The following is a 24,619-nucleotide window of genomic DNA, read 5'->3' as shown; positions in this document are numbered from 1 at the left end:
TGATCCACTTCTCATGACCTCCACCGTCCCTACCACAGTCCAAGTCTCGATTGTACCTGATGGGATGCCAGGAGGACTCTACCTGAGGAACTGGTAGGAGGATGTGTAACCTAGTTGAGTCTGTAGATTAATTGGCATGTATTGTTACAGTGCAATGAAGAAACTGACTCACTTGCAAATTAGCAGTTAGCCCAAACAGAGAGACAATTTGAGTCCAAGTTTAAAACCTTGTACAAGTAATTAAAAAATATATTTCCTAATTTCAGGAGTAATTAATTAGAAAACACAATTAAACCAGTTGAGCATTAAAATAAAATTACATTTAAAACTTAAAATATTAAGTTTTAAAAGTAATTCTTGTAAACTCTGAAATTGTAAAACTGATTCAGTAGGGAAAGATTAACATTCAGTTTATAAAAGTATTCACTAGTTTTCCTATAAGTACAAATGTCTAGTACATTCAAATTATCTAATTTATAAGTAACTCATTTATAAGTTAAACTTCCAATATGTAAAATGGCTGTGTAAAAACTCTCTTCACAATTTTATTTTAAAAGATACTATTATAATTTCACATTTATAACTGAAAGCTTCTATGAAATATATCAGTCTTTAAAAAGTTACAGGTCCAAAGACCTTTTCCATCAAAACTGCTACAAAAAGCAAAATTAAAAACTCAATACCATAAACAAAATGGCAGTTTACTTATCTCTCATGTAACAGTTCAAGATCAGTAGGTCCAGATTAGAAGATGGAGTCATTTAGGGACCCAACCTGATGGTGGACCTACCCTCTTCCATATGCGATTCCCAAAGGGTTCTAGCTCCAGGAAAGGCGAAAGAGTAGACGTCCAGGGTAAACCGTGGCCTTGTAAACTTGCCTATGTCCCCATTTCTTATTCCTTAGTGAGAACTTAGTCACCTGGGCACAGAGCTGCAAGGGCCACGGGGAATGCAGCTCCTATTTCGGCAGCCCCGTCCCCAGCTACAGCCCTGATGTCTGGAAGAGGAGGAGACAGATTGTGATGAACAGCTGGCAGCGTCTGCCTCTCCTCTAGTCACGAAAATTCTGTGTTCATCCTTCTCCTGATATACTCACCCCCTCCCCGTCCAGTTACTACACCAGCTCCAGTGCTGGGACCTCTGGGGACTAGCAATCCTCTTCCTTGGATTCAGATGTGGCTCCTGAGGTGAAGCATCTCGTTAACTGAACGGAAGTCACGTTCCTTCTCAAACACCCAATAAACCACAGTCTAAAAAGAAACAGAGTGATTGAGCGAGATGCTCCTTGGCCCTTCCACTACCATAAATCTTGGAGAGCAATAGAACGAGAAGCTAATTTTCCTGAAATCTCAAGGAAGATACATTTAAGTAACAGAAAAAAAGAAAAAAAAAAAACACGCTTTTTTTCTTTCAGGGAGAAAGTAGCGTTAGACAGAAGGAAAGATGTTTGGGGACAAAAAGCATTCTATTTGCTGGTAATCTGTGTGAAGACAACAGTTAAATAAAGGATTTCTGGAGAAAAGGGAAAAGACAATTCAGAACAAAAGTAAACACCAGCCTTTTTTTTCCTTAAATAAGAACTTTTACATTAGGTCATCTTGATGTGACTACTGAAACAGTCATGACATTTTGATAAATAAGAACCACATCCGAAAGACAGAACCACATCAGAAAGCAAAATCATGTTTTTTAATTACTAAGAAAATGGGTAAAACTCCATCTTTGAGGCTCTTCCCCCTCATTCTCCTATTAGGCTGTGTTGATATCAAGTGTCCTCCACTGTGTGTGTGTGTGTGTGTGTGTGTGTGTGTGTGTGTGTGTGTTTACTATATTTTCATATAATTCATACTATATATTGAGCAGGAATCTTTCTGACGGAGCCAAGTGATTCCCCAAACCAAAGATTTATTTTTAAACATATTTCAAAGTAGCTGAAATGTGGCAAGTTACAGCTCTGCGAAAAGCAGTTCAAGTAAAGAGTTGTCAAGGCAGGAGTTAGGCAAAAGGGGGTGCAATACAGAGACGGGAAAGAGGGGCAGGACTTGTGGCTAAATAAGTAAAAACATCCTCATAAAGGAGCAGTAGGGACAGTGATTGGAAGCCCAGGCTTGAAGTCACTGCCTGGTTTGCATCCCTGCCTTTCTACTTACTTGGAAAAAGGGGTGATGATAATTATTTGCCTCATAGAGCTGCTGTCTCGATTTTGTATCCATTCCCGTGAACGCTTTTGAACCATATTATGTAAGCCCTTGAGTAATAACTATTAATTCACAAGCGATACTTTTCAGGCGAAACCAGCAAGTGAAACACCAGCGCTGCTATGGTTGGCATGCAACCATCTGAAGCAAAGTTGATTCAGGGAACAAAGACAGATGGCATCAGCCACAACCTATCTCTCTAAATCCCCTGACATCTGTCAAAACGGATTCCTGGGTTGGATGGGCCCTGATTCTGACCCACTGAGTGAAATCCTACATCCATCCTATTGGCCTTTACTGCGTGACTTTATAGTTGAAAAAATTAAGTTACATTTCAAAAGTGGATATTTTATGTTTTTAATTACACATGAACCTGCATGAGAGAGTGCGCTTTAAAAAAGTATGTTTATGTTATTGAAATTGTCTGCGTTTTGGTTTTCTGCGTTAAACTAACTCTAAGTCCCTCTAAGTAGGAAACACCAGCGCCCACTCAGTACACGGGTGTTTTAAAGTAAATTCTATCAGAAGCAAACAACCAAATATCCAATCTATGAGGTGGGGGTTAGGGTGGGGGTGGCCGAGGGGCCGGGACCTGTTTTAACAGATCTCCTGAACGGTAGGAATTCCCACTTAAACTTTTGGCGCAAGGCTTGGTTTGAGGTTGTTGACAGTTTCATTTCAGCAGGAGTTTGTCACTTTAAGGCAAACACCAGGAAGTTGAAAGTGGTAACAAAGGGGAGGGGAGCAATGGGGATACACTGCAGCTCCCACCCCAGAGTGAGCAGTTGAGAGTGCGGAAAACTGCAGCTGAAAACCAGAGGTTGTAAGATTAACTTTTTCAGCCCAAAGAAGGTTCTACCCATGTTTATTCCCGCTGAGGGAGGGAATGGGTGCCGCTGAGTGGGCGGGATGTTGGCTGAAAGAGGAGGTGCGGGAACAGCCCCTCCCCATTAGCTGTTGCTGTTTGCACTTTGCTGCTTTATATTTCATCGAAAACGGCCAACAGTGCAGAGCAGCCTGTGGATCGCAGGTGAGGGGTCCGCGGGTGCTGCAGGCAGGAAAGGCAGTGAGATCCGGTTTGACCACAGAGCTCTCAGCTCTGGGCGCGCCTCTGGGTCTTGCAGGCCCGGGCTCCCCTATCCCATGCTTAGCAATTCCCTGAGGCTAAGGAGACAGCGGAATCTGGCTTCCCCAAAGGCACCTGTTGTTGCAGGATTTATTCGGATTCTATGTCCAAGGTCTTCCTTGAAAGGTGTTAACTGTCGTTTGTCATCCTTTCTTTAGGACAAGCTACTTGACCCAGCCCTGTGAAGATCCCTGGAGACAATGACCAAGAAAAGAATTGCCATCATTGGGGGGGGCGTGAGCGGGCTGGTATCCATCAAGTGCTGCCTGGAAGAAGGCTTGGAGCCTGTCTGCTTTGAAAGGACTGATGACTTCGGAGGGCTCTGGAGGTTCCAGGTAAATCTCCTGGTTCTTTAACACTTGGGACCCTCGCTGCAAGCAGGTGCATGAGTTGTTTTATCTCATGTCAGGAAATATGATGGCCTTGACAGTGACTAAGTCTGTTAGAAGTCAGCCTGCTGACCTCTTCTCAGCAGCTGTCACCTCTCTGCAGGTTCCTCTTACCCTGGGCTGGCAACAAGATGGGACACAGGTGTCATTTGTTTTTGCTCTACTGATGTTTAGGAAAATGGCACAGAGATTGTTTACATTTAAAGATTTTTGCTGCTATCCAGAATGTGGTAACGATGGGGGGGAGGGCAACAAAATAAAAAATCATTAGAAAATGTAAAGTGATTTTAAAATTTCAAGGGATGCTCCTGGTCTGCGTTAGTAGGTAAGTGATCTAGACTACCTGATACAACTCCTTCCAGGACTCCCCCTGTTCAATCTTCTCTGACCTTCTTTCCTTTTTTTGAATTCTGGTTCACTTTAGATCATTCTCTAATAATCATAGTCCTTTGGTACAATATGTAACACAGCTGCCTTTGTTGATTTGAACTTTTACTTCACTTGAGAAATCAAAACAGCAGTTTAGAGTCCGTCTTCAGAAGTAGGCAGAGGGCACCTGTGACGCGGTTTTCTTCTTGCGTATATTCAGTTTTAAAGTCTAGTTGCTTTAATGTGCACATGCAGCCCTATAACTTCTTACTAACAGTCAGAAATCATCCACTTAAATGAAAGTTACGCTTATTAGTGCCATAGAATATCAGCCTCCTTTCCTGATCTCCAAAGTGACATGCATTGTGTTTGCTTTTAAACAAGCTCACTTTCCAAACCAGGAAATGGCATTGAGGTGTCCAGATATGTTTCCTATTTCATAAAAACTAACACAGCGTTGACCAGCTACTTAGAAGTGTTTTCACAACATCCCTTATTTACACAGCAGTACAGTCCTTTGGCATCCTGGCTCTGTCTTTGGGGACTAACTCTGTGTGATACGAGTCCTTACTCAGATCTAGGGTGGACACCCCTTAGCGGACCACACCGCCAATGGCTCTGTCATAATCAGTCTCGGGCACGGGCTGAAAAGGCTGTTAGTGCTTCATAATCAATAGAAAATTATGCTTTGGAGCTCCAGCCACCACAGAGTGCAGAGGTTAAGAGCATAATCTGGGGTGAGATCCTGTGTCTGCACCCTCCTCGCAGTGTGATAATGGGGAAAATCAGTCACCCTCTCTGCACCTGTTTCTTCATCTTCCATTAGGAGATAATAACAGTACCCGCATATAGTTTCTGTGGGGACTAAGTGAAGGAATAATTGTGTCAATCATTAAGACACTGCCAGGTGCACAATAAGGGCTACATGTCAGTTATCGCTCAGTAGGCCCGGGGTGGGGCCCCCCAACCTAGTGTCCCTGGTAAGCATCTCAGCCAGGTTTGGCAACTGCTGACTCAGCACAAAATCAGTCAAGGGTCCACCGTCCTACCTGATTATCAGATTGTGCTTTTATCTCCAAAGCGGCTTACAATTGTTCTCTGTTAAAGACTTAAGAGTTTTTTCTGGTTTTCCTCTTGGAAGCATTTCAACACCCTGTAAACTGCTTCCTTGAAAATAAATAAGCTGAATTTCATAATACAGTGGTACCTCAGTTTTTGAACATAATATTTTCCGGAAGACCGTTCGAGTTCTGAAACATTCGAAAAAAGCTGAGAGCTAGGCGTCAGGATCTTGCACTCAGTGGAAGCCGCATGACATGTTCAACTTCTGAGGCGTGTTCGAAAACTTCCGGGTTTGCGGCGTTCGTAAACCGAAAAGTTCGTCAACAGAGATGTTTGAAAACCGAGGTACTATTGTAACTCTCTGACTTATGTTAAGACAGATCACATCTGTGTCTAATATATATATATGTATATGTATATACATATTTTACATATATTTTAATATATATATGTTATATATTTTACGTACACACACACACACACACACACACACACACACACACACACACCTCTATATTTGTAGAGCCAAGTGTGATACCTGGCACATATTAGGTACCAAAAATATTTATTTTTCGTAAATGAATCCTTGAGATGCAAAATGCCTTGAGTGGGAACTAGAGACCTTCATTCTCACGTAGTCCACAGTCACACATTTCTGCAGCCTGAGTCCTAGAAACACCCATCAGTAGCAGATTAAACACATTTTCCATGCCGAAGCTGGTTTCCTAAAGACTTCCTGTATCTGAGATCGGCTTCTCTACCACAGCCTCGCTTGTTATTTGGAGACTCGCTCTCCGCAATCCTACCCCCTAACTTGTCTGTAATTTATTGGGGATTTCAGACATAGGACCGTCCAAAGCCCCTTGGAATTCCACTATTGCTACCAGGTGTCCAGTAAGACACAAGGGATTCAGGGCTTCCATTTTCTCTTTCTGGGGACAGGTCCCAGGGGTTCAGTACGTATCTTTTTCTTCTCAAATATCATCACTTGCATTTTCTTATCTCTATTCCTCTTTCTCTATTCCACCTGCCAAACAGGAGTAGGATTCACCACTTGTCTCCTTTTTGTTATTGCTGAGTACTTTCCAGTAATAATTATGCCCTCTTATCAAGGGGGGAGATGTCCCAGGACCCCCAGTGGATGCCTGAAACCATGGATACTACCGAACCCTATATGTACTATTTATGTTCTATACATGCATACCTATGATAAAGTTTAATTTATGAATTAGGCATAGTAAGTGATTAAGAACAATAACTAATAATAAAGTAGAGCAATTATAATAGACTGTAAGAAAAGTTATACGAATGTGGTTTCTCTCTCACAATCTTTTCGTACAGGACTCACTTTTCACTGAATAGAAGCTCGTCACAGCTTCTCTTTGGCACACCCATATTGTCAGTATCACTACGCCTGCGCTTTGGGGCCATTAGGAAGTAAAGTGAGGGTCAGTTGAACACAAGGACCGTGATACCATGACAGTCCATCTGATAACTGAGATGGCTACTAAGTGACTAAGGGGCAGGTGGCGCACACAGCGTGGAGACACTAGACAAAAAGATGGTTCACATCATGGGCGGGTCAGAGAGGGAGGGCACCAGATTTCATCAGCTACTCAGAATAGCTCGCAATTTAAAATTTACAAATTGTTTATTTCTGGAATTTTCCATTTAATATTTTCAGACCGAAGTTGACTGTGGGTAACGGAAACCTTGGAGAGCAAATAAGGGGGTACTACAGTATATATAAGTTCTCATGATATTAATTTCCATCAATTCTTGGTTTCATCAGTAATGTTCGGTCAGACTGATGTTAGAAAGTGTGCAAAGCACATTGTACTAAGTTATACTCTCTCCAGCTTGAATCTGAGTTCCCATTTCACCCCATTTTTGCTAACACTGAGTAACAGTCTTTGTTTAGTAAAACCGAGGTAAAATGGGAACACCTACAAGACAGAATCTAAGTTAGTGCATTGATTCCTAGAGAGCAATCTCACAAGTATATATAAACCCTTGCAACTTACCTAGGCTTTGAAATATATAAAATATTTAAGACTATTACTTAGATGGGCAGTTCTCACTTGGAATCTCATGTTGCTGCAATCCGGTGACAGCTGAAACTGGACATCTGCTATGGTCTGTTTGCTCACGTGCTTAGAACTGCAGCTGGGACAACTAGAATTTCTGGGGCTGTCTGCACATCTCTCCATCCCAGACAGTCTCTTCAGGGGGCTCCCTTGGGCTTCCTCGCAGTTTGGTGGCCTCAGGGTATCTGGACTTCTTCTGGGGCTGCTGACTTCCACCAGAGCCAGCTTTCTAAGAGCCCCAGGCAGAGGCTGCCAGATTATTTACGACACATCTCTGAAGCCATTCAGTATCCTTCCAACTGCATGCTGTTGGTCAAAAGCAAGTCATAAAGACAACTCAGATTCAAGGTGGAGAGACTACATACAGGAGGGCACAAATACTGGGAGATATGCAGGGTGTGTGTGTGGATAACTTTTTTTAAATGGCATTACTTTCAGAAAACTTTCTGAAATGTTTATTGGCTGCTTGTAAACCAGGAAGTTAATTCTCAAGTTGCTATGAATGCTTCTGATTTACTGCAGGAAAATCCTGAAGAAGGAAGGGCCAGTATCTACAAATCAGTGATCATCAACACTTCAAAGGAGATTATGTGCTTCAGCGACTATCCGATCCCCGCTCATTTTCCGAACTTCATGCACAACTCCCAAGTGCTGGAGTATTTCCGGATGTACGCCAAAGAATTTGACCTTGTAAAGTATATTCGATTCAAGGTAGGGGATTTTGTAGGTGTCTTTGGGCTTCAAGTTGTCCGTTAATTACATGAATAATGTGGTTACATGTAAAGATGGCTTTGATATGCACATGTTTGTGTCCCATCCAGACAAAGACTCCACACTTTGTCTCCTCTGTGCCAGAAGAATATTCATGGAAAGGTCCCCATTTTTATATTTTGGCCCCAGATCCAGTAAATCACCTGCCAGAATGTTTCCAGTGCCTTCATGTGATACTATTTAAGTGCAATAAAACAAATGAGGGGAACTGTTGTCCCAGTTAGACAAGGGGACTGACAGGCATGGGGACTTCTTTTTCCACAACTTGTCCGCTATTTCTTGGCCCTTTTATACTTTCCAAAGTATTCTCCAATACGTGATTTTATGTGATCATAACCTCCCAATGGAGTAGTTATAGAGCAAGCAAAGAAGTTAACTGGTGAAAGGGGAAGAACACTGAATTGGGGAAGAAAAACTTGCATTCTAGTCTTTGTTCTCCTGTTAACATCTTGTGACTTAGACAAGTAAGTTCCTCAGCTTTGATGTGTCCTCATTTTCTTTTTGTAAAACTATGACTGTACTCCATCACTTCAGTGGTTTCTTCCTGCTGTAAAGTCTTCCACGATTTTTCTATCATTTTCAGCCGCAGCCATATAAGAACATATATTTCTGACAGCTGGCAACAAGCCCAAATCTTCTACCTTTTATTTCCTGGTGATAAGAACTCTTAAGATTGACTCTCGTATCAGCTTTCAAATATGCCACACAGCAGTGTTAACTATAGTCACCATATTGTACACTACACCCAGGCATTAGTTATTTTATAACTAGAAGTTTCTACCTTTTACGTAAATATTACGTAAATATTATTTTGCGTAAATGACCCACTGAGATGTTTTTCTGCTCCACTAGGAAAGGGAGCCCTACAGCTCAGCTACACGTTTAAGGCTACACAGCGAGAACAGGACTTGGGAGTAAGAAGACATCAGAGGGTCTCACGATGTCTGGGGGTCAGGGGAGGAAAAGGCATTAAGCGCATGGAGTGTCTTAGTGTCTCAGAAGCACAGAAACACAAATTTTAATGAAGTGTCACATTGCCTTAGGGCCTTGTCCAGGAGAAGTGGTAGTTTGCATGTTTCTAGAAGCAGAGGAGAGTGCAAAGTTAGCCTGACAACTGTGTTTTATGTAGCCTGCCTCATGGAAGTTTTCTCACTCTGACCATAAACCCCCAAAAAGTTATCTGTGGAACATGAAAATCAAATATCCCTGCGTGAGCCCTACCATGATATACCAGCCCTTTGTGTGACGCTCTGTAAGGAGAGTGGTGTCGGGGACGATGCCCACTGTACAGGCCACGGTACAGCCCCTGCGGCCATCGCTTTTCTTTGCAGACCACTGTGTGCAGTGTGAAGAAGCAGCCTGATTTCCCCACTTCAGGCCAATGGGAGGTGGTCACGGAATCTGAAGGGAAAAAGGAGGTGACTGTCTTCGATGGGGTCATGGTTTGCACTGGCCACCACACCAATGCTCACTTGCCCTTGGAAAGCTTCCCTGGTGAGTAGCCTACCGGGCAGGGAGACCCTTGAACCGTGCCTGTGACCTGATCCCCGAGAAATGGGGGGGTTTCCATCTGAGTGATTACTTATCCTGATTCTGCATATCCTCCAGCAACACGGTGGGGTAACTGTGTTACTGCCCTTTGGGACCTGGAGACAATGGGGGTTTGGGAGAGTAGAGGAAAGTTGAGACGGCTCTATATCTACTTTCACAATGACTGTAGTTTTTCTAAGAATGACAAGAAAGAACATGGAGTTGATCTGTATTAGGTTGGATGAGGACGTATTTCAGAAATCGAGGAAACAAACAGAAATACTGAGTGTATAGGAAGAAATTAAAGCTTGAGGAAAGAATTTATTACAGACTCATTTGGAAAAAAAAGAAGCATTCTGCATACACTCCAGACTTTATAGAAACATATGCTCCAATTGAATGTGAGTAGGTATTTAAGGAGGATGAACAGACAAAAGAGAATGGAAGCTTTCCAGAGTAGTTTGGATTTCTGGGTCTACAAGTCCAGAAACAAACAGGTCCTGAATGAAGGAGACTCTTACGGGAAGCAAACCACAACATTCTGCTCGGAGGCCATGGGAAAAGAAAACAGGCAAAAATGTCCAGAGGCAAGAGTGCAGCTGAGTAAAGTGAGAACGTGCGGAGAGTGTAGGCTTAAAGTCTACACACTGCCAAGGAAAATGATTTGTCAAACACCATCAGGTCAGGCGTCTGATTGTTTTCCCTTCTCTTGCAGGAATTGAGAAGTTCAAAGGACAGTACTTCCATAGTCGAGACTATAAGAATCCAGTGAGTTTCACTGGAAAGAGAGTCATTGTGATTGGCATTGGGAACTCTGGAGGGGATCTGGCCGTGGAGATTAGCCACACAGCCAAGCAGGTTTGAATCAGCAAATTATTTACTTTGTTTCACTGTGGAAGTTGAAGGTGGACCCAAGGGGGACTATGGAGACCTGCACGTAGCTGGTCAGTGCGGATGACAAATGCAGGGCTTGCTTGCGTTGCCTCACTGGCAGCCAAAGTTGCCAGTTAGATTCCCATCACCCAGTTGGCCTCACCCTAAGGAATGAGGTCATGACCACAGAGGGTGTTCATAGTCCATTGGCCTTCCCTTCAGAGTGGGCCTCGGCGTTGAAGGAGACCAGTAATTGCTGGGAGAGCTTCTTGGAATGCAGCGTTCAGAAGTGTGGTATTCTGCTGGCCAGCAGGTGTGCCAGGCTCTCACAGAAACACCCAGGGTCACTGAGGTTGGCACTCAGGATGGTGGGGAATTTTCTTCTTCACAACCTGGTATTATATTATATTATTATTATATCATATAAGATCAGTATTATATTACATTAAAGTAAGACCGGGTCTTGTATTAATTTTTGCTCCAAAAAACGCATTAGAGGTGATGGTCAGGATAGTTCTTAATTTTGGGGAAACACGGTAGGAAACCTGTATTGAGGCTCCGAGCATTGACATTCCTCATATACGTATAAAACAAAAGTGATAGTGATTGCACACAAAACCATTTCATTCCTAAGACCATGCACGCTCTTTCAACTGTGACACCTAAAAGTGCATAATTATGAGAGCGTTAAGGTCACCATCCATGAGAATATGTGTGAAGGTCATGATTATCCCTCTGTGGGCAGATTACCGTTTTCTTACAGCTGAGACAAATGGCCATAAGGCAATGTGTATATGTATATATACCTTACAGCTCACATCTATCTCTAGAGAGTTTTATAATGTAGAGAAAGTAGGCTCTGCCAGGTAATTCAAGGTCAAACTTTGATCAGCTCTGAACATGCACTTCAGGCAGCAGAGGACATCAAAAGACTGTCCAGTTTCCTGTTATTCTACCAGCAATCTTCAGTTTTTCCATTAAATAATCAATGAGACATTTCTTAAATACAGGCTATGGAGCCAGTCAGACCTGGGTTGGAAATTCCGCTCTGCCACTTTTACATGTATGACCTGAGGCCACTTATGCATCGTCTTCATGCCTCTCGCTCATAAAATGGGGATCACAATACCGACCACAAGAGGTTGTTGTGGTGATTAAATAAGATGCAGATAAAGAACCTGGCGTAGTGATGTACAGGTCACGATTCTCAATAAATGGACGTGTGATGATGATGTGTCGGGGAGACTGAAAGCTGTGTGTGCCCTCCTTCCACACCAGAGCGAGCATATCTGGAGGGACACAAAACAAGAGTGTTTAACTTCAGGCTTATATTCTCACCGATGGTGACCTTAGGTGCTACCATAATTAAGCACACTTACATATTACAGTTATAGGAAATAAAGAGTTTATCATCAATAAAATTAATCAATCACAATTTTTTGGGGGAAGTAATTCAAACAATGTCAAATGCAAAAAGGACTTTGAGGGTTTTGAATTAAATGATATTCAGTTGCTTTTAGCTCTGTTGTTTCACGATTTTCAATGAGTTGGACAGGGGTAAATATCAGAGAATTTCAGAAGAAGGAGAGAAAAACTGTCAGCCAGAACAGTGAGTGGTGTCTTCATGGAAGAGCCAAACTTGATCTGGATCTTAAAACTGAATAGGCTTTGGAGAATTAAGGGGATAGGCGTTTTCAAGGAGGTATAATGATATTAAAGAGAAAGGCAGTGGTGGTTCAAACTAAGACATATTTTTGGTTAGTGAACACACCAATTTAATTGTAAACTTACTGTTTGAGAAGGAAAATAGCAGGAAACAAAAAAACATTGCAAGATCTCAAAAGCCAGACTAATGAGGTACTTTTACAGGATGACGAGCCAGAGAATGGTAAAAGCAAACCATTTTTTCTAATGTCCCAGGTTTTCCTCAGCACCAGGAGAGGGGCTTGGATCATGAATCGTGTGGGAGACCACGGATATCCTTTTGATTTGTTGTTCTTTTCTCGACTTAAAAATTATCTGACAAAGATTCTTTCTCAATCATTATTAAACACATATTTGGAAAGACAGATGAACCAAAGGTTTAACCACGAAATGTACGGCCTGAAGCCTAAACACAGGTATGTTTCCAGGACGGCAGTGGGGCAGTAATGGCCAGGACACAAAAAGAAGGACTGTTCACATAGGCTAATAGTGGAGCTACCTCTACACATACATTAAGAAAAGCCACAGAATGTGAGATCAGATTTCTACCTTGTCCCCACAGAAGCCCAAGATCTACTGGTCTGTAATCTTCGGTCTAGAACTCACCTTGGCATCAACCATTTGAGCATTTCCCCAGGTACCAGTTCTTTTCCATGACACTCAGTGACGACAATAAAAACGTAGCAGAGGGCAGTGCATCAATCATTCATCCATCAACACTGAGCACCTCCTATGAGCCAAGCATTATACTGGGCATGAGAATATAGAGATTAAAGACCTACTAGGAGTATTCATACAAATAGTAACACCTCACCTATCTGAGGACTTCGTGCAAGACAAGCACGAAGTTAATGGTGTTAAATGGTTACAGGCATCATCTCATGTAATGCTCACTACAGCCCTCCCTATAGCTTGGTGTTTCAGCTCATTTTACAGATCTAAAAATTGACACTTAGGGAAACTCATTTGCCCGAGAGCACATAAGAAATCAATGGCAGACCCGAGAAATGGATTTTACCTTAAATACTCTAATAGAAGAGAGACAATGGAATAAGACAGAGAAATGCATGGCATGTTCTGCGGTATGAAGGGTGGGAGTCCTCACACAGCCAAGGAAGGAGACTGTGAAAGCATTTCTAGAGCTAATTTTAAGTGCTGGTTTCCCTCCAATTTTAAAAAATGTTCAGATTTACTTAATACAAAATAGTACGTACAATGAGCACCCATATATGCTTCATTTAGAGCCACCTATTAACAGTTTGCCTTATCTGCTTCTTCTTTCCCCCCTCTCTCTAAAAATTGCTCCGTACAAGATAGCATACATACTACATGCATCCATGCATATATACATATACATTTTTTTTCTCTGAACCGTTTAAGACGAAGTTGCAATCATTAAGTCATTTTACCCTAAATTATTCAGCATATATTGCCTAAGAAAAAGGGTACTCTCCTATATAAATGTAACACAATTACCACACTAGGGATATTTAGCATATTTGATAAAATATCATTATCTAATATATCACATATCCAAATTCCCCAAATTGCCCCTGTAATGTATCTTTATACCTTTTTTATTTTTTTAATCCAGGATCCTCTCAGGTATTTCACCACAGTATTTAGTTGTCATGTGTCTTTCTCTTAATCTGAAATAATTCTTCACTTATAAAAAATCCAAGCTGATTGTTTTACGGAAATTCTCTCCATTTGTACTTGCATAGTTATTCTTCCTTTATTATGTTCAGATGAAAATTTCTAGCACAAATACTCATAGGTGTGTCTTCTCGGTAGCTCACATCAGGAGCCACGTGCTAGCAATTATCCCACATGAATGAGGTTAGATTTGATCACTTAGAAAAGGTGGTATCCACCAGGCTTCTCCTTGGTAAAGATATTTTATTCCTTTGAAATTAGTCAGTGGGGTGATACTTTGAGGTTGATGGCCCAACAAGTTTTGAACCATTTATTTCACCCAATTGAGGAACTGTAGTAGCTACAATTTTGGTCATTACAAAATAAATTGAGGCTTTATGGAATAACAAGAGATAGTCAAACAAATAGGTTAAGGAAGTAGCGTTCTAATTATAAGTACAAGATCTTGGGGTAGCAAAAAATACGCTGTGGGACCTGTGGTCGTCTGGTTTGGTTGGACTATATGGCAAAGACAGAAGGTAACTAAGTTCATCCCCAGGCTCACTGGGCAGGTACGTGAAAACCTGTGTATGCTCTGCTTAATGAAAAGTCTGGAACAAAGACAGTTCCGAGCCATTGGAAGATTTTAAGCAAGTGAGTGACATAATAATAAACACATTTTGGAATAACCACTCCAAAAATGATGAAGAAGATAGATTGAAGGGGGATGGAGCACGAGGCCCTAAAGACAACTGTAAAAGTGAGATAGAGACTACATAACACTATTCTGGGATGTAAAGAGGAGAAAGGAAAAAGGCTTGGTGGCTAGATGCAAGACTCACAGTTTTATGACTTGGGCACGTTCTTATTCCTTGAGAAACCACACGTGCACTCTCCAAACAGACCACTCTTGCGTCAGTTCTCCATCTTCCATCTCAATGTCATGTATGGCCGAACTTCTGCTCTGAGATCCTGATCTGTGCCAATATACATTAGACCTTTCCCAAATTTCAGGGATAGCCAAGAGAGACACGATTGGCATATTGTATAACCACTTCCATCAAAGTAGAATTTTACCTGTGTGTTACTGATTTCTCTCTCCTTCCTTGCTCCCTCTCCCTGCCTCCCTAATGTTCTCTCTCATTTCTCCTTCTTTTGGTCTTTATCACCATTCACAGAGCCCTGAGTCAGCATCCAACAGTCAATGATGAGCTGCCAAATCGTATAATTTCTGGTATGGTGAAGGTGAAAGGAAATGTGAAGGAATTCACAGAGAACGCCGCCATATTCGAAGATGGCTCCAGAGAGGATAACATTGATGCTGTAATCTTTGCAACAGGCTATACCTTTGCCTTTCCATTTCTTGAAGATTCTGTCAAAGTAGTCAAAAATAAGGTATCCCTGTATAAAACGGTCTTCCCTCCTAATCTGGAAAAGCCAACTCTTGCAATCATAGGCTTAGTCCAGCCCTTGGGTGCCATCATGCCCATTTCAGAGATCCAAGGACGCTGGGTCACTCAAGTATTCAAAGGTAAGTGATCATGCAAGTTGAATACTTAATAACTTGGAAGTATGTTTAAGTTCTTGCCTTTAAATAGCTGAGACAGTATGTATGGTTGTAACAGTGCCTGACACAAAATTAGTGCTCAAAAATTAATTATTGAGTGAATATAAACTGCTAGTTTATAACCATGGACATATAGTCTCCTGGGAATTTTCCCAAAATAGACATGCTTTGCCTCATGGTGTTTATTTCTTAAGTCTGGGGTGGGGCAGATATAAGATCTTTGAGAAAATGTTTCCCAGGTCATGCCAATGTACACTCTAGATCAGAATCCCCTCACCTAGATTTTAGACACCTGCGATATATTTATGAGATAAAAGAAGTTTATTTTCTTTCATTACTGGTAAAATGAAATATAAAAATGGTGTGATTTGGTTTCAGCCCAAAAATTAAGACCTGGTTAAAGACTGGTCCACAATGTAGAAGATTCAACCTGTCCAATTCTCACTTTCCCCACTTTATGTCTCCTCTTTCAGTTTTGGCTAGAACACAAGAAAAAACTCTGGGGTTTGGAACAGAGGGCTCAATGTGAGTCAGCAGAATTATATGGTTTGCAAAGGGCTGAATTGTACCTAGCGTCATTAAAAAATTATAATGTCCTACAATGTAAAACTGTTCTCTAAACAGGTCAGAGCACACTCAAAGACATGTTTTAAAAGTGAAAGTGGAGTGCAGTGAAAGGAGAGCAAGGACGGTTAAGGGATTTGAAAATGTGCCATTTTAAACATAACTGAAGAAGCTGGAGAGGATTAGCATGGAGAAGATAAGATTCAGGGGCGATACGAGGGTTCAAATATCTGAAGAGGTGTCTGGTACCAAAGGATTCTATTTGCTCAGTGTCTCTTCAAAGGGTGGAACCAGGACCAAGGAGTGAAATGTTGAGGATTGCACAATATCATTAAAAAGAAACGAACAATTTTTTTTTTCTTATCAGCCGGTGCCATTTTAAGATGGAATGGGCTGTCTATGAAATTGTGAGGAATCCAAACAGAATAGGAAGACAATGAAAATGGCTGAATGGCCATTTGACTGAACCAACATGGAGCAGATTCAAAGCTGAGGACGGAGAAATCAGATGAGCTTTAAGGTTCCTTCTAACAAAGAAATTATTTGATTCTATGGTTGTTATAAGAGAATTTGCGACCATTAGTAATGTTTAATTAAAACTATTCCAATTTCTGGTTGGAATTACAGCTTCCTCCTCCCTAGAGAAGATCTTCAATGGTAGCAGAGTAAAAAACAAGCAATGGAGTTAGCATTGATAAATCAAAAACATTTCCAAATTACCCCAAAATCCTATCATTTTTTAATTCTTTTCAGTTCTAGACAGTAGATCATATACTACTTGAGAGCACTGGACCAGGAATCAAATGCAAGGAACCCATGAAGTTGGCTTAATTCCAGTCATGTTAAATGGATCTTTTAATTCAGTCAATTGAGTAAGAAGTAAAAGTCACATTAAATCAGCCAGAGCGTCTCAGCTCACGTTAAATAACTACGACTCTTCCAGGACCAAGTGAAGTGTTAAGCTGAAGAGGAAAAATGCGAAGATTCTCTATTACAGCTATGGGATGAGGGGGTCTTGGGGGAAATGCACCAAAAGCCCAGCTTCCTATGCTCACAGACGCCTGGTGCTAATTCCTCCAGCTTTCTTCTAAGACCTGGAAGGGAGGAATCCCTAGAACTTTATCAAACTTCTGACAGGAGCCCTGAGTTTTCAGTTCTCCCACAGCCCTCCTGTCTACCTACCAAATTCCTGCCATTCTCATCCCTGAATTCTGCCTTCACTGTACCCATCTGAAACTCTCGGGATCAGTTTCTCCTGTTCTTTCATGGCTGCCCACCTCAGCCTGTCCCCTTGCCCAGCCTGTCCTTTCCCCATTAAACTTCCCCCTCTGCTCTCTGGAATTACTGTGTTCTTGTCAAGGAGATATTGCACCCTTTTCTAGACACCGAACCCACTTCCTTGCCTTGACTGAAATCGAGTTTTCTTCTTTCCCTCTTTTGTAGCCCTCTCGAAAGCTCTTGTGAGTGTTGTACTTTCATTCACCAACTTTCCTTCCTTGAAAAGCATATGAAATTGTATCAGCTCCCTGGATGATAAGAAAGCATTATGTCTTAGCATGGCATTCAGGTTCCTGGCGAACTGGACGCAGCCTGCCCTGGCAGGCCCATCATTCGCGAGTCTTGACCATACGTCCTACGTTCTTCTAGATGCCCTCATGACAGCCCCACTGAGCAACAAACACAGCGGGTATCTGGTACTGTACTTCTGCTGCTCTCTCTGCTTCATATGCTCCCCCCCATTAGTCCTTATTTCTACAAGAAAAAATGGTATTTGCTCCCTCCCTTAGTACTGTATCGAAAGCTCTTATATAAAGAATTGCGTTTATTAGCCTTTGTAGTCCAAGCCCAGCCCCGTGCCTAGCACATGGGAGGATTCTAATAAATATCTATTCAAACGAATGCCAGTTTAGCTTTAGAGGTAAATGAAGATAGAAACTCTGTAGCAGACACTTGTCTGAGGATCTGACCTTCTGAACTACGTTAGCCAACTTCCAGGTATGTGAAAAGGCTGGACTGGACTTGAACAGCAGATTGGCAGCCACGTCTCATTTCTCTTGGAAGATTATCTTTACACAAAAGGTGGTGGGACATGTCAGGAGTCAAGAATGTCAGGATTACCTAAGTACACCCTGCCTAACGCCTGAGAGCAAACCGACACACCTACTGGGAACCACTTCCAAGGAATTATAAGTCAGGCTCACCTTTCCCACCTGGTTAAACCCTTGGGAAACCTCTGACCTTCACCTCTTCCTTGTTCAACAACAGCCTGCAGCTCACACTTACTGACTTTAAGGAATTCTTTGAATTCTCCAGAACGCAGTACTTGTTAATAGGATTCTAGTTCCTATGGAGGTAACTTCACACTTAAATGTTCGGCTTTTCTCCTTAGGGCTGAAGACATTACCCTCACAGAGTGAAATGATAAGAGATATAACTAAGGCTCAAGAGAAAATTGACAAAAGGTAAGAAACTCTCCCAGGAAAGTAGGTGCTTAGTTTCTCTACTCACTCAGTTCTTAATAAAAGCAATAGTTTACTGTATCTTTCTCATGTTAGTTTTCAGGATTTAGGTTACATTCTGAAGGAAAAACAAATAATCGTTTGTGACAAGAGAATGCAGAAATAGCACCGAGAGGTTTGTTATGGGTGAGAAGAGACAAGCTGAGGAAAAGTGTTGAAAATCCTATGTTTAGGGCCTGAAAGAAGAGTCAAGTAGGAAAACGCACATGGGGAGAAAATCAGGTATATTGTTTTTGCAAGGACTGCTTCAAGTGCTAGTAGAGCTGCCACAAGACGGAAGAGCGGCAATGAACTACTGAGCGCAGACATGGTCGAATTCCAAACCGCAAGTAGATTTACAAGTCTGCAGAGGCCACCGGGCAGGCCGTCGCCAGGGGACAGCATGCTCGGGTCACAGTGGCTCATGGTGTGACAGCCTGTGATACGGGAAGGTGGTACGTCACCAATTGCTTAGTGCTTGTGTGACACAGTCATTTAGCATCTGAACTTCAGAACTGAGCTTATTCACTGGGTGACTTTTATTAGACAAAGTGGGAGCTAGTGGCAGATGCCTAAACCTTAGGGGGAAAGTCAGAGGCAGGATCATTGCAGGTCCAGAGAGGTGGTTTTCTTCAATTGATTGTACTGGCGTTACTGTCCCCTGCCTCGGAGGAGGAGAGCGTTTTTATTCCACCCTGATACCCTTGCCACGTGCTCTCCTAGTTTTTCCTTATTCCACTGCCGAACTTCTGCATCGATATTCTATGTGATAGGCTCTAAATTCTCAGCCTTTTGTCCCTCCTAAGCTCCCTGCACTGTGACTTCCGTCGTTGCTTCTGCAACCACTCTCTTCCGGAGTGCTTTCTTTCTTTGCTTTACTGGCACTGAAATACCCTATTTCAACTTTCCCTCTCTTTAGACGTTTGTCTAGCCACCTTCACACTGAGCTGTCCCTAAGGGTATAACTTAACCTTTATGGAGGGTTAACTACCTACACATAATGTTTGGTACGTGTGAGTTTATTGACTCCCTTTGTGAAACCTTCATGACGAGGACAGCGTTTCACCCAGTATTGCAGGGTAACTGCACGCCTACCAACCTTTGGGCCGGCATCATATCCACAAGGGAGAGCCCTCAAATTCTGTCCTATCTTCTTTCTTCTAAACTTTAGTTTAGTACATTTCAGTACATTCCTATCTGACCATCTTTCAGTTCCATTTCACCTGTTCTACCTCAAATTTACAGTCACTCAGTTTTCCTCTCCTTGTTTTGGATTCTCCTAATCCTAGGAGCCCTTCTAATCTCAATTAGCTTCACCTGGCTTTTCTCTTACTACCTTCTGTCCACTGTTCTTTCTTTCATTTTCAGAATAGAAAGGAAAAAGAGGAAGCTATCAGTTAGCTTTCCAAATCCCACTCCTTCCGCACAGGTATTGCTATTACCACACTTTCCCTCTAAAAAGCCCTGTTAGCTCTTTAGATCTATACTTAGTGTAATCAGTCATTCCATTTGGCTCCATTGGGAGGGGGGTAAGTCATTCTCCCCCCTCCCTTCCAGATTCTGAATTAACATTGGGAAGTCCTGCACTGTGGACCCCACCACCACTGCCCTCATAAAACAATTGAGGGTCCCAAACTTGAGAATTTTCGTGGTGGGTTCTCTCTTTCTGATGACATCCGTGTCCCCTGGATCAGAATCTGCCATCATTGCGTACCTGTATGTGTCCTTGTTTTCCACACACGCCTCCGCTACTGTAGGTGGTGCCTACAGATATTCTATACGCACGTTCTACACTCATTCCTACTTTATTCCTTCACTCTGATGTTCCCCTGACTTGTAACACTTTCTTCTTTGTTCTCAGCTTATCTGTATCTGCCATATCCTTCAAGGACTTAGTTTTAACTACCCTCTTCTACATTGCTATTTAGCAGTCTGAAACCACGATTTGCCAAAAGTCGTATATTCTTCTGTTTCATGTGTGTCTATCATATCTCCTCAGTAGATTATAAAGTCCTTAAGGACAAAGACAAAGTTTTACCTTTCTTATCTATTTTACAGGGCTCCTAGCCCAATATTGATCCAATAACAGGTTCTCAGAAAGCACTGCTTGATTTCTTGATTTATTCACTGACTGTTGACAACCCCGGCTTCTGTCTTGTGTGTTTCAGGTATGTGGAGAGCCAACGCCACACCATTCAGGCAGACTTTATAGATTACACGGATGAGCTTGCTCACATGGTGGGTGTCAGGCCCAACCTGCTGTCTCTGGGCTTCACTGACCCCAAGCTGGCATTGCAGTTATTATTGGGACCCTACACTCCAATCCAGTATCGTCTGCAGGGCCCGGGAAAGTGGGATGGAGCCCGAAAAGCCATCCTCACCATGGACGAGCGTATCAGGAAGCCTATGATGACCAGACAAGTTGAAAGCAGTGGTTCCATGACGTCAACATTAATGATGGTCTGGGTCATGCTCGCTGTTGTTTCCTTTGCCATAATTATAACCTATTTTTAGCAGTTCCAGTGTCGTTGCCCCGGTTTTCTTTGGAGAGCTGGATCGAGAGATGCCTTCAGGAGAACTCTCAGCTTCACATTGCCCAGAAATCTACTTTTATTTCTCTTTCCAAAGCATTAATCCTCTTTTCCCTACAATGAAATCCCAGCTTTTCATTCAAAATGGATTAAAGACTTGAATCTAAGACCTGAAAGCATAAAACTCCTAGAAGAAAACATTGGGGATAAATTCCTTGACATGGTCTTGGTGATGATTTTTTGGATTTGACACCAAAAGCAAAGGCCAAGAAAAGCAAAAATAAACAAGTGGGACTATATCAAACTAAAAAGCTTCTGCACAGCAAAGGAAACCGTTATACATCATTGGTTAAGAGATCTTGCTTCTTTGCCTAATTACTCCTGTGTTTAAGGGAAAAACCCAGAAACTTGGTAGGTAGTAAGGAGAAGCAATTAATCCTTCCTACAGAATCAAATTACTTGTGTCCTATGTCTGAAACATGCAACATGCAGAGTTTACTGTGGACTGACTTACAAGTGCTATCAGAATACAACAGTGTCATCGACCATCCCATTATATTAGAAAAAGACCACTCTGAGAAGTTCTAAATTAAATTATAGCAGGCCGGAGGGTAGAAGAAAGAGACAAGAGAGGTTATTCAGTTAACAGCTGCGTGGCAAAATCATCGAAAGACTTGCTCACATTCCTGAATGAATGTTTACAACTCGGAGTTAACTTCCAGGTAGCTGTTGCACAATTATCTAAAGAGAAGAGCCAGCAGCCCGCCACCAGCACAAGTGACCACCAGTGCCTCCATTACCTTGCTACGCATGACCTTCCCGGACTGTTGCCCACAACCCGTCCTCAAGAACAAACGCTTCTTCCTTACAGACTTTGCACCTGTCCCAGAACTAGCCCCTCTTCACTTTTTCCCACACCCTTTACCCATAGCCAGTGCAAATTCTTTCAAAACAACTTTCATCTTCCTTCTCGAACCTGAGATACGAAGGAGCCTGTCGATGCCAGGAGTGCATAGCCCTGCCGCTGCTGGTGCAGTCGGTGCGCCCCAGGACCCCGTCCTTTTCTGACTGGCAGCTGGCTCAATAAACTCTATCAGAAAAGCTTTTGGCCATGAACGTTTTTGTTTCACACCCCCAAAGCAGATAATCCAAGAATCATATATATTTAGCTTTACAAAGACAGTTTCTCTTCCTAACAAGTTTTCCATTGGCTGATATATAGTGGGTGTGCTTCTCCTCTGGTGATTTGACTACTGTAAGGAAATATGTTATTTGGCCCAGAGAGACCAACCTGGAGTTAGAAAGCTGAATAGTACAGTAGGTAAGGTTTAATGTGCTATTCCCTCAAGGGCCTTGGTTCAGAGTCCTATGGAAAGAATGACAGGAATTGGGGAGGGCAGGGAGGTAAGCAAAAAGAAGTAACCAGACAGGATTCTGGATGGGTAAACAAAAGGTTGCAGTAAAAATGTACCTTTCTTTCTGCAAAGTGTCTTTGGTTAAGAGCCAGAAAACAACAGAGTTCATATGAGGCTGATCACAGATCAAAAGGAGAGCAGTGGATTTGCTGCACCTAAGTGGGTGGGTTTTCAGCTTAATATAAAAATGAACTTTTCGGGGCTGGCTGGGTGGCTCAGCTGGTTGGAGCACTAATACTCAGGTGGTTGGAGCTCCTAATTCCAAGATTGTTGGTCTGATTCCCACATGGGCCAGTGAGGTGCACTCTCTATAGTTAAGATTATGAATAGCTGTCCCTTGAGCTGGGCTGTGGGGAGCAACTGCAGGTTGGCATGGGCTGCTGACAGCTGACTACTGTCTTGGGCTACGGTGAGTTGCCGTGAGCTGCTGACCAAGACTGGTGACTGACTGATTAAGCATGGGGGAGCGCAAAGCTCATAATACAAGCACGGGCCAAGGAGCGGTGTGCTACACAACTAGACTGAGAAACAACAGCTTGAACCTGAGTTCAGGAGGGATGCGGAAGAAAGGAGAAAAAAAAAGAACTTTTGAATAAATAGAGTGGCTCATTCCGAAAGGGTGGCTTTAATGACTTGGAGTTCGCCATCACTGGCTGCCTTTAAGCCTAAATGGCATTATCTTGTGAGAAATGTAATAAACAGTATTCAGTCTGCAAATGTGTATTAAAGCTGACTCTATACAAGGTGTGTAACAGAATACGCAAATGGAGTTCTCTTTTTGATGATAGCCATTCTCACTGGGGTGAGGTGGTATCTCATTGTGGTTTTGATTTGCGTTTCTCTGATGATTAGTGATGTTGAGCATTTTTTCATGTCTATTTGCCATTTGTATGTCCTCTTTGGAGAAACGTCTCTTCAGGTCCTCTGCCCATTTTTCAATTGGGTTGTTTGTTTTTTTGTTGTTGAGTTGCATGAGTTCCTTGGATATTTTGGATATTAGCCCCTTATCGGAGGCACTGTTTGCAAAAATCTTCTCCCATTCAGTTGGTTGCCTCTTTATTTTGTCGATGGTTTCTTTTGTTGCGCAGAAGCTTTTAAGTTTGATATAGTCCCATTCATTTATTTTAGCTTTTACTTCCCTTACCTTTGGAGTCAAATTCATGAAACGCTCTTTGAACCCAAGGTCCGTAAGTTTAGTACCTATGTTTTCTTCTATGCAGTTTATTGTTTCAGGTCTTATGCTTAAGTCTTTGATCCATTTTGAATTAATTTTGGTACATGGTGACAGACAGCAGTCCAGTTTCATTCTTTTGCACGTGGCTTTCCAATTCTGCCAGCACTATTTATTGAAGAGGCTGTCTTTTCTCCATTGTATGTTTTTGCTTCTTTTTCAAAAATTATCTGTCCATGTTTAAGTGGTTTTATTTCTGGGTTCCGAAATCTATTCCATTGGTCTATGTATGTGTTTTTCTGCCAATATCATGCTGTTTTGATTACTGTTGCCCTGTAGTACAAGCTAAAGTCAGGGAGTGTGATACCTCCAGCATTGTTCTTTTTTCTTAAGATTGCTTTGGCTATTCGGGGTCTTTTTGTGGTTCCAAACAAACCTGATGATTTTTTGTTCTATTTCTTTAAAAAATGCCATTGGGATTTTGAGGAGGATTGCATTAAATCTGTATATTGCTTTGGGTAATATGGCCATTTTAACTATGTTGATTCTTCCAATCCATGAGCATGGAATGCCTTTCCATTTCTTTGCGTCTTCTTCAATTTCTTTTAAAAATGTCTTGTAGGTTTATGCATGTTTAAGTCTTTCAAATCCTTGGTTAAGCTAATTCCTAGGTATTTTATTCTTTTTGCTGCAATTGTAAAAGGAAAGTTTTTTTTTTTATTTCTTTTTCTGAGATTTTGTTAGTATATAAGAATGCAATGGACTTTTGTACGTTGATTTTGTAGCTGGAATCTTTACTGTATTCGCTGATTGTTTCTAATAGCTTTTTGGTGGAGTCTTTAGGGTTTTCTATATCTATAGCATCATGCCATCCGCAAAGAGTGACGATTAAACTTCTTCATTCCCAATTTGGATGCCTTGTACTTCTTTCTCTTGCTGATTGCTCTGGTGAGGACTTCCAACAGAGGTGATAGGGGACAGCCTTGTCATGTTCCTGAACGTAGAGCAAAGGGCTTCAGTTTTTCACCGTTAATTATGAGATTAGCCGAGGGTTTGTCATATATGGCCTTTATGATGTAAAGGTATTTTCCTTCTATACGTATTTTACTAAGTGTTTAAATCATAAA

General features: G+C 41.9%; 1 protein-coding gene across 2 annotated transcripts; it reads left to right on the top strand.

Moving 5' to 3' along the window:
- The first annotated feature begins 2,870 nt into the window (after positions 1–2,870).
- Positions 2,871–22,950, top strand: LOC148757802 (flavin-containing monooxygenase 5-like). Of its 2 annotated transcripts, none has more exons than XM_088799546.1 (9): positions 2,871–3,020; positions 3,485–3,661; positions 7,756–7,944; positions 9,336–9,498; positions 10,250–10,392; positions 12,328–12,527; positions 14,925–15,277; positions 18,267–18,339; positions 20,544–22,950. In XM_088799546.1, exons 2-9 carry the CDS (start codon positions 3,527–3,529, stop codon positions 20,887–20,889), a joined length of 1,602 nt encoding a protein of 533 aa, XP_088655672.1. In that variant the 5' UTR covers positions 2,871–3,020; positions 3,485–3,526; the 3' UTR covers positions 20,890–22,950. The 2 variants fall into 2 exon arrangements, with proteins under 2 accessions (XP_088655672.1, XP_088655673.1); XM_088799547.1 differs by lacking the exon at positions 2,871–3,020 and adding an exon at positions 3,084–3,230.
- The last annotated feature ends 1,669 nt before the right edge of the window (positions 22,951–24,619 follow it).

This window comes from Rhinolophus sinicus, chromosome 7, assembly GCF_057876585.1.
Source record: "Rhinolophus sinicus isolate RSI-liver-muscle chromosome 7, RSI-T2T, whole genome shotgun sequence".
NCBI classification, from domain to species: domain Eukaryota; kingdom Metazoa; phylum Chordata; class Mammalia; order Chiroptera; family Rhinolophidae; genus Rhinolophus; species Rhinolophus sinicus.
Note: the sequence above shows the minus strand (reverse complement) of the source record. Positions and strands in the feature narration are given on the sequence as shown.

What these genes read in the sequence shown, in the direction of transcription:
- LOC148757802 (XM_088799546.1), top strand. Translation starts at nt 3,527, where the DNA reads ATGACCAAGAAAAGAATTGCCATCATTGGGGGGGGCGTGAGCGGGCTG. An exon ending in GAGGGCTCTGGAGGTTCCAG is followed by an intron (nt 3,662 to 7,755) that starts GTAAATCTCCTG and finishes GATTTACTGCAG; the next exon opens with GAAAATCCTGAAGAAGGAAG. An exon ending in GGCCTGAAGCCTAAACACAG is followed by an intron (nt 12,528 to 14,924) that starts GTATGTTTCCAG and finishes CACCATTCACAG; the next exon opens with AGCCCTGAGTCAGCATCCAA.